Raw genomic sequence first — 16,332 nt, 5'->3', positions numbered from 1 at the left:
GAAGCAATAATGATGAATAATTAAGTAATCATTGTAAAGTTGTAGAGCAAATTTTATTTCAGCAAATGCGTCAAGAATATTATGCGATTCGTATTACACTTGAAAAATCATAATATTCTTAATTTTTCTTCTTTTTCTTCTTTCCAATTTTTTTGTTTTGAACATTGGCTGACTCTTGAACTTCTGCCTTCCGTTTCAATGCCTCTTTTGTAGAGTCATCTTCGGTGACGCTGAGAGTTTCTGTATTTAATGGAGGAACGCTGAAATCTGGAATCTAATTAAATAGAAATTAGTGGATTATACTGTTAACAATGTAAAGCTGTGCAAATCTTTTTTTTTATATTACATGTTGATATAAATCATGTTTTTTGTTTTCTATGCCTGTACTTACTTCCGGTTTCACAAGTTTGAAAAATAATTTCTCATGTTGAACGTTGGACCTGTCCAGACTCATTTGCACGACAATAGGATCAAATGCCCGAAATACGACATCTCCGCAAGTTTGCGATTGATCCTCTGAATTGTACGTGAACGTGATGGACGGTGAAGTAGTACTATTTAGATACAATATTCCTTCTAAACCATATTTCGGAATAAGCACTTGCAAAGCATTTTTCCGAACAAAGAGAATGTATCCTTCTTCATCCTGAATCTTTTCGCGGAAAAATATCTGGAAGATGTAAAGTGATCGAGTTAAAAGTCTGACAGTTTTAACTTTCCAAATCTTTTGTGTGGAAAAATATAAGGAATTTTTATAATAAACCGACATGTGTGTGAAGCGCCACTGAAGCTCGGCCGGCATATTGTGCCATTCGATTGCGATAATTCAGATTATGACACAGCAAATGACTCTTCTTCTTATCCAGCAATTCCGGATAAGTCGCATCGGCACCTATACACACGGCTAACAGTCGATGCACGATTATATCAGCATATCTGTAAAATACGATGTAACTTGGAATAAATTTAATATTTGTAATAACTTTCAGATATATATATAATAATTTTCAGATAGCTTGCCTTCGAATAGGAGACGTGAAATGAGTGTAAATGGGACACGCCAATCCATAATGCTTAAATTCGTCCGCCTGATGCATGCCGCTGATAAAATACACCGCCTGCATCATGCATCGCGTAGCTAATATTTTCAACATTGTATTGAAGTAAGGATTTGATTCTTTTTTAGCTCCTTCCAGTGATTGAGCCAACTCCTTGCCGGTATTTGTATTAATAGTGAAACCCTGTAATCAATTTCATTGACTGATATTAAAAAGAGATTTCCTTTTTAAACCTGAGATAAAAATTCTTAAATGATTCTTACATAAATATTGAGAAATTATTATTCAGCGCTGCTTTTAAATTTTCGACATTAAATATCTTTGCAAATTTGGAAAATTCTAAACTAAAATAACAATACCTGATGTTTTGCAGCTTTAACCAATGGTTCAAAGTTACTTTGTGGCGGTTCAGGATGTCTCCTTAGCATGGCGCATTCCGGAAACTCGGCCAATATTTTTTCAGCGACACTGATATTTGCAAGCAACATAAATTCCTCCACCATAGAATTAGTTTCCCTTAACTTTTTCGCCTCCACATCAATAGGATCGTGCGTTTCACTGTCTATTTGGAAACGTATCTCTGGAGATGCTAAAGATAAGGCACTGCAAAGAAAAAAATCCTTGTGCTAAAATTCTATGCTGATATTTCATATTTTACATTAATGAGATATTTTTCCAAAATTATAAAGAAATCTTTTTTTCTATGTAGAAAATTTTAATTATAAAATCTAATCATGTAATAATAAAAAAGAATTAGAAAATTTGACAGAACATTTACTATAATTCAGAATAATATAATAAATTCAGAAAAAATAAAATAATTCAGAATTCAACATAGACATTGCAATAGGATAAGCATACCCATTCTTAAAGCGTCTCGCCTTCAATTTTTTTGCCAACTGATTTAGCCCCCTCAATGATAACGTAATGGAATCTTGCTGGGTAGCATCATCAATCTTCAATTGTGCCTCTTCATACGTCATAGCCTGACGTGAACAAATTATAGATTTACAAAATCTTGTACCGACTATGTTTGCATCAGGATCTATCTCCCATATGCAAGAGAACGCGAATCTTTCTTCCTCACCACGCAAGGAACAGAGATTTGAGCTAAGTAACTCTAAAATAAAAAAAAAAACGTTTTATATTACATAATTTAGGCTGCAACTGCGTACAATATTGTCTGATACAAAATGTTTCTATTTTTACCAGGAACCATATCGATTCGTTTATCGACGAGGTATACAGTGGTGGCGCGTAAAGCCGCTTCTTTGTCCAGCGCAGTCCCGGGTCTTATAAAATGAGATACATCAGCAATATGCACGCCGACTTCGTAATTGCCGTTCGATAAACTTCTGCAATGTAACGCATCGTCGATATCCGTGCAGCCCGGCGGATCCACAGAACAGATATCCAGGTGTCGAAGGTCTTCCCTTTGCGCTACATCCTATAGATTCAATTATTTATTTTGATTAACTAAATTATTTAAAATTTATTCAATTAAAACTTTGTTTTTCAATTTTTATATTTTTGATTCACATTTCTATATATCACATATTGTAAATTGATCTTGCGATTCTGCATAGCTACATCATTCATCGAATTACCTGTATATTTTAATTACTTCAGCAGTTCAAAATAATTCAGTTATCCGAGTAGGTATACATACCGCATCTGTGATGATCCATGGTAGCTTTGGGAGAAAACTAAGAACGGCATCAGAGAAACGGCTGTGCGGCACATCGTGTTCCAAGAGTAACACTTCATTCTCCGTGTTTTTGTCTCCAATATTACCAAGTGCTCGTACGAAGTGACCAAGCGGATACTTTGAATTTCGCGGCCACGCGTCCAGGGCGACGATAATTCTCTGCTTACTCAATATCTCAGACTGTCGAGTTTCGATTCTTATTTTCGGGATCTTTCTTTCAGCCGGAACAAATAGATGCCTCACATTCTGTACATTGATAATGGAGAAGATAAGAATATGGATACACAGCAAAATTATTTAAATATCACAATATGGCAGAGATTCTTACTCCTTTGATTGCACTCGGCTGCAATATTCCGCAATATTGTCTCCACTTTCGCCTAATAATACCGACAATTTTACCCGTAGGTGTCTTTTCCACTGTTTTCGACGAATTCTGTTTAACGAGCACTTTCTCATCTTCTGGAACGTCATCGGCATCCGCACCTTCCTCATCCTGCAGAACAATTTCACTAGGGGATGACCACTGGTCCTCTGGAAATATTTCAACTGCGACTGTATCGCCATCGACCGCCCTATTAAGATTAATACGTCCTTGTACAAATATCTAAAATAAAAAATGGTAATGTAATTCTGAAAAATTAATATGCATCTATTGTCAAACAAGGAAAAATTCAGCAATATTTAGTAATAATGAGAGAAATTGTTTTAAAAAATTCATTATATTAAAAATTTTATTTTAATCACAGTTTTCATTGATGTGATACCTATTATTTTGCAAAAAATCCATAAAAATTTAACTTACATCTTAAATAGTTTACATAAATTATTCATACTATTAGAAAAAAATTCATGGCTTAAAAACTTTTTGCTTAAACTGAACAAAAATAATGCTATATTTAAGCATCTATATATATATTAACAATTATATATATCTTACAGGTTTTTCCCTTCCTTCAACGTTTACATTTCCTTCGAGAAAATTTTCTCTAGATGCTAAAAATGCTCCCTGCAGCAGTTTACCAGATGATATGCCATTATGCACTTCCGCAGGCGTTAAATGACAAGGAAACAAATCCGGGCTCTTACTATCCAAAATGTAAGAACGTTTACATAATTTATCCAGCAGGTAATTTGAATTTTCCAATGATCCAACGTAATCTTCCACTATGTAAAAAATATATGTTATTTTTTACACAATTGTATCAATTGTATAGCTTTAAGTAAATTGGAATTGAGTAAGTCATACTTGATGCAACAAATAGTCCATCCTCAGTTGCAAGTGTTCTATTTTCTACATCATCTGTTAGTAGAACAATTTTTATATTACAATCTTCAGAGTCCAAATGCGTATTATACCATTTAACTGCAACTCGTATTGCTCTATCATTACGATTATTTGTCTTTTCACCTGGTTCTCTTTCAATATAAGTGTCTCTAAAAACAATATATAATATAAAATATTTTTTTATTATTACATAGAATGCAACACATAAAATATTTAAAATCCAATATAAAAATTTATCACAAAACAGTAATATATTAATGATTATATTATATCATAACAGAATATAAGATTAATCATACAATTTACTTCTATATTGCACATACCGATGATGTTCATTAATGAACACAAAAAATTTTCGCTTTGTGTCTGCTATAATGTTTTTCAATTTCTTATATACAGTAGAACTTCTATGTCGAATTTCTTCCAACACTGTTTGCAGGATAATTACATTGGTGATAACATCTTCTTCCAATATGTCTATCTATTATTGAAAGAAAATTAGTCTGTTTAAATCGATCGATGTAAAATCATTGTAAATACAAAAAAATCAATTAAAATTATAATAGATCACATTCGATAGGACAATACTTACTTGATCCAAAATTATATTTGTGTCAAGTACAAGAAAATACGGAACTAGAATTAAAGAAGACTTTGCACCAACATTCTCTTCATCTAATATCATGTCTCGTGGCCTTGCCCTACATTTCTTACACATTTTAAAACCACAGTAAATGTCATCTCTAAGATAATGCTCTCTGACGGTCTAATGGATAAAAGTCAAAATATTCATACTGTTTTCAATGATTGAAATTTTATATATAATTATATTTAAACGTAAATTGCTATAAGTAAATTTCCAGGATAAATTTATATCCAGCAGACATACCTTAAATATGTTTCCTCCCTTCGTCTTTCGAAAAAAGACTTTTGTCGTTAACATATTGATGTAGTATGTATACGTTCATTTAAATGTATATGATTTCTTTCATAAATTGATTCATACACACTAGTGATTTTGTTGATCACTGTGCGTCGACCTGAGGATTCTTAGGTTATGATTACAGCGTGAACATGCACCGTGGTTAAAATATCGATGTATCAAAGTTTCGATATTTTTTCGAATTAAATTAAACTCCGATATATCGATACATTAATTAACAAATAGTTTACTTGTAATAATAGAACAATATAATAAAAAAGCTTTTGTATTTTTTTTCTTGGTGCTTTACAAAGCATCAATATAAAAAAAAAAACTTTCTACTGTTTTAAAAATATTATTTTTTTTAAGATAGTGCAGTTTTACAAAAAATTAAAAAAAAATCAATATTTTGAATTTTTTTAAAGTATTATGAATTTTCACAACTTTGTTAGTGTAAAAATTTTTTCTACTACAATATATTTTATGAACTAATTAAAATCAAAAGAAATTGTTAATTGCTTCAAAAAGTAATTGTTTGAATGTGGAATAGCTAATTAGCAAATTTCTTTAATTTATATAATTTCTGAATACAAATAATTTTATAAAAGCGGAAAGCATACGTAATATCAGGGTTTATTTTCAGTAGCAAATAGTGATGTGATATACCGCTAAAAGAACAACGATTTATATGTAGTCGACGTTAGAACAGTTTAATTTTGGACGATCCGCGCATTTTTAGATCAGATTTGAATTTATGGTTTGTTGGTAAAATCGTAATGGACACTTAACCTATTTGTCGGACCAAATTCATCGGACGCTGTCATGCGTTTCGCCGGAGTTGGGTTGTCTTCTGCATTGTAATTGCAAATTTTTGTAAGAAATAAGACACGAGAGGTTAATCGGCGATTGTGGGAATCGAGAAAATGTAATTATTTATTGATGAAATATTTATTCTAGAATTATTCGTGAAATGTCATTGAGAGATGTGAGATGTGATAATATATTATTAGTGAAATAATATGACAAGTCTTCCCAGTCAATGTGCCTAATAATATCGTACATATTGATAACACTCAAATAAACGTCTGTTTTCAAATACATTTTTTGAATTTGGAAAGATGTGTAATCTATAAAATCTCTTACTATCACGCAGAAATAAATCTAATGTATCATTTGTTGCAATAATATGAAAAATATGTATTCTACTTATTTACGTTTTACTTTCAGTCTTTTATATTAACATAATGCATGTATAAACACAAATTTTTTTTACAGATTGCTCATTGAATTCTAAAGCGACACAATGCCTGGAAAAATAAAGGTGAAAATACTGGCAGGCCGTAATTTACCAGTTATGGACCGTTCTGGTGATACAACAGATGCATACGTGGAACTGAAATTCGGCAATATTACTTACAAGACGGATGTATGTCGAAAATCGCTGAACCCACAGTGGAATTCGGAATGGTATAAATTTGAAGTTGACGATGCAGAATTGCAGGATGAGCCATTACAGATCAGGCTAATGGATCACGATACGTATTCTGCAAATGACGCAATAGGCAAAGTTTATGTAAACTTGAATCCGTTGTTGTTACCTGGTGTGTTGCCTCCAGTAAAAAACATTTGGACCTTGGAGGCAACCATGAACACCAGTGCTGGCTCACAAGGTGATCTAAATGGAATATGGAGGATGTTGTGTATTTTATGTTATTTCTTAAGTATTTCCTTACTGTTTTATACATTTGCTTGTAGGATCAGTTATGACCGGATGGATACCTGTATACGATACAATGCATGGCATACGTGGTGAAGTGAATATTATTATCAAGGTGGAGTTGTTCTCCGATTTTAACAAGTTTAGACAGTCGTCCTGTGGAGTACAATTTTTTTACTGTAAGTATATTTAATTTCTACAGATTTTTAGAACCCAATTTTAACAGTGACATATATCATGAGCATGTATATGCATTATATGATATCTGTAATTGATTAGTTTTGTGATGTATTTCTTTGTATGGAGATTTTTTTCTTAAAATTTTTATAATAAACAATTAAAATACATTTTAGCGCCGAATATACCATATGGATACCATGCACAGATGATACACGGATTTGTTGAGGAACTTGTAGTTAGCGATGATCCAGAATACAAGTGGATCGACAAAATAAGAACTCCTAGAGCATCAAACGAGGCACGACAGACTCTATTTTTTAAATTAAGCGGAGAAGTTCAGAGGAAAATTGGATTGAAGGCACTGGATCTTGGTGGAAATGCTGTGATTGGGTACATCTTTTTTTTTATAGAAGTAAAATTCTTAATTCTGTAGGCACTAACATTTCAATCTCAAGTGAAAATTGTGAAAGAGTTGATTAAAATTGTCTTAATATCCAGATATTTGTTACGTTATTGTCTAATTTGATATCAGGTATCTGCAAAACTTCGATCTGGAAGGTGAATCCGGCATTGTCGCCAGAGGAATAGGCACAGCGGTGACGCTCGTAAAATTGCATGACGTCCTCGGCTTTCCTTGCGACAATATTAACATCGAGGAGTAAGTACTTTCGTACGTCCAATTATGTATTATATCGGAAGAGGCGGTGCCTCATCCGAATATAACTGCATGTTTGATCGTCGCGATAAATGGTAAATTACCACGCAATTGCGTCTGGCATAGCACGAGCCAATTAAGCGTGTCGCCAACTCGTATAAATGGCGATAAACTTGGCGCTCGCTAACGAGCTATTTCAAGAATTTTATACAGGGAAATGCTGCCACTTCTGTTTTACGGCTGAGATAATCTACTTCGCGACTGAACATAATTTACGCGGGATGGATATGTGCGATCCGAAAACGAATTATTTATCGAACGAATTGAATCTAATCTACAGAGAGCAATTAGGTGATCGAATCGATTCGGTGTTGATTATCTTCCCGTCACTTTAGCACATCACGAATTCAATGTTATTCACGAGATTGTACCGAATTGTTCATTGATTAGCTACTGATAATCAAGTTACTTTGTTTGATTTCGTGTTCTACTTTTTCCGAGTTGCATTATTTTCTCTTCTTTTTTCTTGTCGCATACTTCTCTTGATTTGACATCTACTTTTCTCACATTAGCCTCACCACTTTTTTCTTTCTTTTTCTTATTGTACACTTGTTTTAAAAAAATGGTTTTTATGTTGCATAAATAACAATTTTCCCTTTTTGTTTAAATCAAATCTGTCTCCTGTTGTTGCTATTTACAATGAGTTTTTGCAAAGGGTACATGAAGATTAATAGATATTTTTTTTGTCTTCCCCACCCGCATGCGTTTGTATAGGATCGCATTCGCGCTTTCCTCACGCATTAAAGCGGAACGTTTAGACGACAGCGCGCCGTTCATCCTCACGTCTCTTCCCGCTCGTGTTCCCGCTTTGTATCCCACGCGCATACCGATGAAACCCATAAACAAAAGTCTTTCGTCCTTCGCGAGGTCCACGTCATCGTTAACACGCCTAGAACGCGCCACGAAACCGTGGTTCGAGACTCCTGGGTGTGCCAGAACGCGAGGGAAACGCGTCAAGCGCATTCCGTTTTTCCGATGCAACACTTCGAGCACTCTGAACCTGAGGATCTCCAGCGGTTCGGATCTCACCCCATCCCCGGAGTGCTTAATCGACGAGGCGGTGAGATCACTGCGCACCGCGCTGACGCCAGCAGACGCGAAGAGAGAAACGCCGAAGGGCCGACTGTCCAGGCAAATCAGGCATCTTCGCAGCAAATTCGATTCCGTCGGCGAGGAGCATCGTGCCGCCGAGTCCGATCGCGATTCTGATGCCGACTCGATCAGATTCCCCGTCGTGAATTTAAAAACAGAGAGAAATCTCAAGGAAGCCAAGACCACCGGCGGCTTAATGGCCGCATTGCTGATCGGTTCCATACATAGCATGCCTCTGGAGAAGACAGAGCTCGCTGAATGCACTCCAATTCCCCGCAGCGATCAAGTATCCAACGACGAAGCATCGAGCGAAGTAGCGGATGGCGAGAAAATTCTTAAAGAGAAGTCTCGGGAAAACGCGGAAGAGGAAAGTAACGAGGTCAAGGACGAAGGACAGCGGCGGAACGCCTCGTCGTTGGTCGACGAGACGGAGATGTCGTCCTTCGACGACAATTCCACTGGCAACGAATCGTCGGACGACACCGCCAGTTACAATATCCTGGACGATTCCAGGTACTCGGTCGAGCGGGACTCCGACGAAACGTCGGATTGCCAGGAGACAATCCCCATCGCCCGTTCGAGCGCGGAGAGCTGCACGGAATCCACCCTGCAAGTGGACTCGGACGCGGCGACGAATCGTTTATCGCCAGCGGCGGATTCAGCGAGCGGAACTGTCGAGCCGCGCAACGATGTCATCCCTATAATTACCGTGGACGCTCACGAGAGCACGGACTCGGACACGTCGGTCGACGCATTCGCATTGTCGAATGATGAAGAACGGTCCGACATCGCGACCTCGCGCAGCCCGGCCGAGAGCAACACTCTCGTCTCGCAGTCGAGTCAGTCGTCGGCTGACAATCGAGAAATCAACGACGCCGGGAAAACGTCCGACACTTCTGGAAAGTGTCAGACGTTGAGTTTACAGAAGGAGAAGCGACACAGCGGCGCTGAACCCGACGATGCGTTTCGCGAGGTGCATCGCGTTCACCTCACGAGACACGAGCGGGATCTATGCCGGGCGCGTAGACAGTCCGCTCATCAACGAGAAGAGCGATCCCCATCGGTCGCTGAAGCGGAAGAGAGAGACGCCACCGACGCGCCCGAGCTGTCGGGCTCGACGGCGCGCGCCAGCGCGTCCAACGACGAACTCGGCGCGAGGGCGACTATCGCGAGACGACGATGCATGCACGACCTGATCAGGTTGATCGACACGAAGCTGATGTCGTCCACGCATCACGGTAAAAAAATCACGTCGCCGAAGAGCAAGCGAAGGAGACGCGAGAAGAAGGCGTGCAGAGTTCCGGCGGAGTCGCTTGACAAGTTTCCCACCCGCCGCACATCCAGGAGACGCGCGTCGCACAGACGTCGCAAGGACGTCGTTTCGCGCGTTCCCCGCGTCCACTCGACCCCCGAAAATCTGTTCTCGGGCGAGCACCCGATCTTTTACGCCGCCTCCCGCTCCTGCGGTTCCTCTCTCGTCAATTTAACCGATCGTACGCGCGTAGCGAGCTCGAAGCGAGCCGCTTCCCCGGCCGACCGTCCGCTCGACGGTTCGCCGAGGAGCGACCGCGGCAAATTAGACGCGATAGCCGCGGTAGAACTCGAAGGCGACAGTATTCACGTAGCAGCGCCCACCGATCATCATCATCATCATCATCATCATCATCATCCATCGTGCGACACGATGACAGTCGCGATACGCAAATGCAATAGCGTCTGTAATCTAGGGATAGCGTCATGTCATATTGATTGCACTAAGCCCACTAACACGGCTAATATGACTTACAACATGTGTGTGTCCCGTCCTTCTCCCAATCTTAGGCAGCAGGACGAAGCATCGGTCAGTCCGTCCTGTCCATTGCCGACCGTGCCATCGGTGGCCGCTCAGAAAATGTCCCAGTCACCGGCGACCAGGACGCTCGCCAGTGTGCCGCTTCACCGGAGATCGAGCGATTCCGATCTGAGTGTTACTCCGAAAGGTGAGAGTTCCAGTTCCAAATAAAAGGAGTAGAATAAGCAAGGATGTTCCAATTAATTTCATCAATTTATATACTGCAATTGTACAATTAATTCGAGCATATAAGTTAATTGCAATAATTTGCACAATAATTAATTTAATTAATCGAAGCTATCGGAAGATTGCTTCTCAAAATTATTTTATACGTTACAAGTTTTGTAGAAAGAGAAAAATTATGCGCATGTATCACGCTGTTGCCATTTAGGATCCAGTTTTTTTTTTCAGCGGTTCAATTAAAAGCGAAGAGAAAAATTGAAAAGTCATATTGTGTATCTCAGGTAACTCTCTAGGCAGCAGTGATAGATCGATGGCAGGACCCTTGAGGGCACCGGCTGCGGTGGTGAGACCGATGAATCAAGACACGCTGGAAATGTTAGAATACCCATTCATCACGATGCAACATTACCCGCCCGACTTCATATTACACATCGGTAATTAAGCCTTGCTACGTGCCTCGAGAATCATACGATTAATCAAATGTGTTTAGTCATTTTGGCGATAAATAAAAACAATCGAGTCTAAAAATTCTGCGCGAATTGAATGTCGCGGGAAACTAAGTCATGTGTGTGATGGAGACAGGTGGCCTGGTGAGCTCGAGGTCGGTGAAACTGCTCGAAAGGATAAGTAATTTGGAGGAGCCAGAGGGCCGTGATGCGTGGTGGACCGAAATTAGAATGGAAGTCAGGTCGCATGCGAGAGCGTTGGCTTGCAACGTCGTTATAGGCTACAAGGAAGAAACTAGCATATGGTGAGCTTCGGAAGAAACTAGCAATGCTGCGCAAAGCGTGACGAGTCTTGAATTAATGTAACACGGATTTTAAGATTTCTGAACGAAATTAATGTGTGAAATAATTCAAGGCTAATGCTTGGCGTATATAAAAATATAGAATATATAGAAATAAAGAAAATATAGCTTGAACACCCATTTGGTTTTGCGTAGCTCACTTTGGTATCATATTTTACATGATTATATTCCTTTATATAAATTTTTGCAACACACACTCACACGATTCTCTCTCCACAGTGATGACGTGTGCGTGCTGAGCGCTTCCGGTACGGCGGCAATCATAAATTTGCACAACTCCGGCCAAGATCCGGACGGGATTGTTCTGAATAAACTTCAGCAGAACGTGCCGGCGGCTGCCGTGGATTCCGATCGCGAGAAGAGTCAGCAGAAGTCGACGGCGACGAAGGTGGAGAAGGTCGACGGCGACGCGCCTATCATGCCTCACTCGGAGCGACAGAGCGCGAAAGCCTGCAGGCATTCGTCCGACAGCAACGATCACGAGGGCTCCTGCGGCCAGTCGCAATTGCGGTGCAATCTATGCCACCTGCCCTACAGCGAGAACAGCGTGCCATTCAGAGTCAACGTGTCCAAGTGCGCAATATGCAAACGCGCCAAAGTCCCGGACGTGATGTTCACGACGATAGAAGTGCCCGCGAACATACCGACGACCGGAAGAGGCTGCTTCATCCAGGCGACTGTATGCAAGAGCAAGAAGGATCTGCGGGGCGAGTTGAACGCGAAGGAAATATCTGACTGCCTGCCCTTCCTGGAATACGAGCTTCACAGTTTGCTGTTAAACAAGCTCAGAATTAAAGGCATGAACGCGATCTTCGGCCTCAGGCTGCAGGTCTCCGTCGGCGAGCGATTCATAATCGGCATGGCGGTGGGCACCGCGATCTACCTGACAGCACTGCCGCCGCCTAACATCCCGCAAATAGCGTCTGGCAATTCGTGGCACAACGAGGAGCAATTAGCGGAGATGCAGAAGTCAATTGTGGACACGGTGAAGAAGAACAGAGAGTTTTATCACCTAAAACCCATCGTAGCAAACGTATGTAGGACTTGGTTTCCGCAGTTGTATAGGAAAATAGCTTACTTTTTCATAATCGATTGTTAAAATCGTCAAAAGCCTCTTTGAATCTTACTCATTTCGAAGCAAAGGAAAAAGCGTGAAAAGTTTGATTGTTAATCGATCGTCGCACGATTGTAGGAAGTGGAAAACGGACGGGTTCCGAGCACCTCCGACACGGACGAGTCGGACGAGGATCTGCCGGAGCTCGATCTCGGATTGGGCACTCGCGACGCGTGCGTTTTGGAAGTGGACGACATCGAAGACATGGATCGGATATCGTCGCTGATGGACAACAGGCCGCCTGACGATTTCCATGTCGTCAACACGCAAACGATACCCGGTCTCGAAGATTTAGAGATCGTTCGAAACTTGCAAATGTTCACGCAGGTCTCGAGAGCTAAGATTCCTACGGGACAATTCGCGACGATGCCGTCGAAATACTTTGCTAGGTTACTTCAGGTACGATTTCTCGAAAATGTTTTCTACAAAATGTACTTTTTATTTTATACCGCATTTTAGCGGATCCTCAATGCTAAAATATTTTGCGAGAAAAAAAATTGTAAGCTGCTTTTCCATCTGATTATAATATTTCTTACTTTTTATTTTAGTCTTTGTACTTCAAGTTAAGAAGGATGGTTCCTTGCGCACTGTGCGATATGCAATTTAAAGTAGCATTACCCGAGCAGGATGAAATACAATTGACTGTCGTTGGCATGGCGCTTGGATTAGGAGAACCCTTGAATACGAATAAGTATAAAAGGAAAATTGTGTGTCGTTCCTTAAGCAAGGATCAAGTGAGAAAGTCAGGTACTTATTGAAGCAATACTCTTTATAAATTGCATTTACATTTCTATCCGAGATTGTGACCGGATTTTGCTGCACTTTACAGTTATGGCTTTTTACTGACTGAGCATCTAATGTTATTTTTTTTTATCTATTTTATATTTTCTGCATTTTATATTTTATCTCTGTTTAGATGACAATGATATGATATTCAGTCTTGACGAGGATCATTTAGAGAACAATGTCGCATCCGAGAATGTAACGCGCACTTGTATAGGAAATCCGACGACCTTAAGCAGCGCCCCTGTGCAAAAGCCGAGACCACGCTCACCTCAACGTTTGAAATCATTCACTATTCATAGACGTAAACATGTGAGAATTTTTTCTTTAAATACGTACAAATTTAATATTTAGCTATGACTAGTCTATAATTTTAATGCCTAATGAAATTCACAATAATCTGCTGAGCATTAAGGTCTTTAACAAGTTTTGCTTTATTTTAGGTGCCTTTGAAAGCAAGATACGGCGTAGATATAACACCTTTATCCTATTTGCCTGGCGGAAGAATAGAGAGATATCAAGGCAATTTAAATTTCTTTTTCATCCGCGAAAGCACGTCGATACGAGAAGTGAGTTTTGCATAGAATTGATAACAATTATCATTCTCGAAGTGTTGCCATTGCGACGGTAATCGTTAATAATCCAAATTGTTTGCAGAATGGTGGACTAAGCGGTTTCACCCACAGTTTTGTTATGGAGGTTCTGGCGATTGTTCGCGCGCACATTACGGCATTAGGGGGTAATGCGATGGTAGCGTTCTTTATGACACAGTGCGTGCTTCTACACAACCCTCACAAAAGTCAAGTTAGTGAAAATATTTTATTTTTGTAAATCAGCAAAGCCAAGCAAGATACTTGAGCGTATTTTGTTTCAATTTTAACAAATAATTGTTAATATATATTAATCAAATATTAATATTTATATCATTAATATTACTATTAAATTGTATTTATGTATTTGTCACTTATTTTATATTTCATCAAAAAATGTGTTTTCAGGGCCAGTGTCTAATTAACGTAGGCGGTGATGTGGTAACAGTATCTTATTATGCCGATGAGAAGCATAATGCTGTTTCAAATTGCTGACCCCAGCCTCCACACTCAGCACCGCCATAAACGACTACAAACTTGACAAATTATTTGTCAAATTTTTAATTATTTGACTTAAATGCCGATATCAGCGTTGTTATAGATAAGACCAGACCGTTGCGGCTTTTGGGAGTACATTGTGCAATATATAGTCGCATGATAGTTTTTAATATTATGCGACATCGATATTGTTATTTAATAATTTATTTTGAAATGCCAAAGCCATGAGTCTATTGTTACATACTTGCAATATCTGATAATATTACTTCATTTTTATAATTTAACAAAATACTCAATTATACAAAAGTAATTCGTTGTTGGTGTAATTGGAAAAAAATAAGTGTTCGACTTACAAGTAATTAAATCGAAGGAACAATTTCTCTCAACTATGTAAATATAATACATAAAAATATAGAAATTTACATTTTTTATTTATTTCTTCATGCAATAATAACCGCCTTGCCGGTTACACCGCAAATAACGGATTACTTTATTGGTAGTGTGTTAATCTAGAATACACTATTATCATCTCTTGTTCGAAAGTTTCCTTAGAAACTTTTAGAACGATAGGATTACATTTTATTGAACACTAGAATACACTAAAGGCAATACCATTTTTAGGATAATAACGAAATAGTTTATCCATTTTGGAAATCACAGTATAGTTTCGGTCACTAGGTGCCTTTGAAATTGTGCAGAAAGGAGTTGCGTGTACAGCATATTCTTCCGCGTTATACAAGATGTAGCTAATATATCTAGCATATAATCGCGGATTCTTCCAACTTAGGACTTGTCTATAATCTTGACAAAAAGAGCACTGTTATTTCGAAGAGTTAAATATAAGAATTTCCTGAAGTAGGCCACCTAAATGCCTTTAGTTGTGTTGAAAATGCTCGAAAAAGTAAGTTAATGAAAAATAAATGGTTTGACAGTCTTGAAAACCATTTAAAAGAAATACTTTGATAACATCTCGAGGTAAGCGATCAATAATAAAATAATAACACCTATTCGGCATTTTACATTCTTTCCATTATTGGTCGCATTTAATTCTGTAAATACTTATTACACATGTAAAAAGCATGGTCCCATTAGAGAATGTAGAGAATGATTATGAAAAAAATGTGTCCAATATTTGTTCACAATTAATCACGTAGCAAGACTATTTATTACAATTATATCAGTCTCGAATAAACAATGCGTTTGTTGGTCGAATAATACGTGACAAGACGCATTGAACTACGAGAAAATGTTATGTTTTACATCTCAAGTGAAATATTTAGATAAAAATTTTAACTTCTAACATTGTCCGATTGAGATTTACAAACTGTGTTATATATCTTTATCTCTAATTGATAAGAATCATGAATCACGACACGAATATCCATTCGAGTATTCAAACTCTAGTCAAAGTTGTTTGTTTTTCTGTTATTTTTAAACAATTTTTAAAGCTTCATTGTTAAACTAACAGTTTATTAATGTGGGTATGGTCATGCAGCGTCACCGTGACTTGTTCTGATTTCTAATTTTTTTTTAAACATTTTTATTGGGATATGAGTGTAATGTACTTTTGTTGCTAAACATATACTGTGTATAAAACATTGTAATGATATGAGAGATAATTCTAAGATAAAGAACAAAAATGTAATAATACAGATTACAATATACGGACACCGTGACCAACCCTGGTTGAGTTTAGGATCATTTGAAATAAGTGGAAAATATTGTAATGTCCCTTCCAATGATTCTATTAATCACATTTTACCGTACTTAGAAGTAAGTGATAAGTATATTGTTTTTTTCTATTTCAAAAATATTTCTCCTTTTATAATAAAATGTCAAAGAATA

At 38.2% G+C, this 16,332-nt stretch overlaps 2 protein-coding genes across 2 annotated transcripts; one reads left to right on the top strand and one right to left on the bottom strand.

Moving 5' to 3' along the window:
* Positions 1–31: 31 nt before the first annotated feature.
* Positions 32–5,128, bottom strand: Dis3 (exosome complex exonuclease RRP44-like protein Dis3). The gene is made up of 14 exons (XM_012367953.2): positions 4,944–5,128; positions 4,647–4,820; positions 4,378–4,535; positions 4,016–4,203; positions 3,707–3,933; positions 3,095–3,373; positions 2,728–3,012; positions 2,268–2,505; positions 1,920–2,178; positions 1,418–1,661; positions 1,021–1,241; positions 768–936; positions 392–670; positions 32–274 (listed from the first exon to the last, which is right to left on the bottom strand). The coding sequence occupies exons 1-14, from the start codon at positions 4,995–4,997 to the stop codon at positions 119–121; spliced, it is 2,931 nt and encodes a 976-aa protein (XP_012223376.1). The 5' UTR covers positions 4,998–5,128; the 3' UTR covers positions 32–118.
* Positions 5,129–5,580: 452 nt separating this feature from the next.
* On the top strand, positions 5,581–16,332 carry LOC105672801 (C2 domain-containing protein 5). Its single transcript, XM_067349488.1, has 16 exons — positions 5,581–5,901; positions 6,252–6,646; positions 6,732–6,872; positions 7,047–7,263; positions 7,406–7,531; positions 8,303–10,309; positions 10,394–10,659; positions 10,976–11,128; positions 11,277–11,445; positions 11,722–12,535; positions 12,695–13,015; positions 13,165–13,363; positions 13,533–13,711; positions 13,843–13,968; positions 14,057–14,203; positions 14,398–16,332. The coding sequence occupies exons 2-16, from the start codon at positions 6,280–6,282 to the stop codon at positions 14,482–14,484; spliced, it is 5,319 nt and encodes a 1,772-aa protein (XP_067205589.1). The 5' UTR covers positions 5,581–5,901; positions 6,252–6,279; the 3' UTR covers positions 14,485–16,332.

The sequence above is a fragment of the Linepithema humile genome, chromosome 1 (assembly GCF_040581485.1).
Source record: "Linepithema humile isolate Giens D197 chromosome 1, Lhum_UNIL_v1.0, whole genome shotgun sequence".
Lineage (NCBI taxonomy): Eukaryota > Metazoa > Arthropoda > Insecta > Hymenoptera > Formicidae > Linepithema > Linepithema humile.
This window is presented reverse-complemented; position numbering and strand designations above follow the sequence as displayed.

Coding starts and splice junctions, on each gene's coding strand:
- Dis3 (XM_012367953.2), bottom strand. CDS start 4,997: ATGTTAACGACAAAAGTCTTTTTTCGAAAGACGAAGGGAGGAAACATA. Junction 4,821..4,943: donor AGGGAGGAAACATATTTAAG/GTATGTCTGCTG, acceptor TTTATCCATTAG/ACCGTCAGAGAGCATTATCT. Junction 937..1,020: donor TTCACGTCTCCTATTCGAAG/GCAAGCTATCTG, acceptor CGTATTTTACAG/ATATGCTGATATAATCGTGC.
- LOC105672801 (XM_067349488.1), top strand. CDS start 6,280: ATGCCTGGAAAAATAAAGGTGAAAATACTGGCAGGCCGTAATTTACCA. Junction 6,647..6,731: donor CACCAGTGCTGGCTCACAAG/GTGATCTAAATG, acceptor ATTTGCTTGTAG/GATCAGTTATGACCGGATGG. Junction 7,532..8,302: donor GACAATATTAACATCGAGGA/GTAAGTACTTTC, acceptor GCGTTTGTATAG/GATCGCATTCGCGCTTTCCT.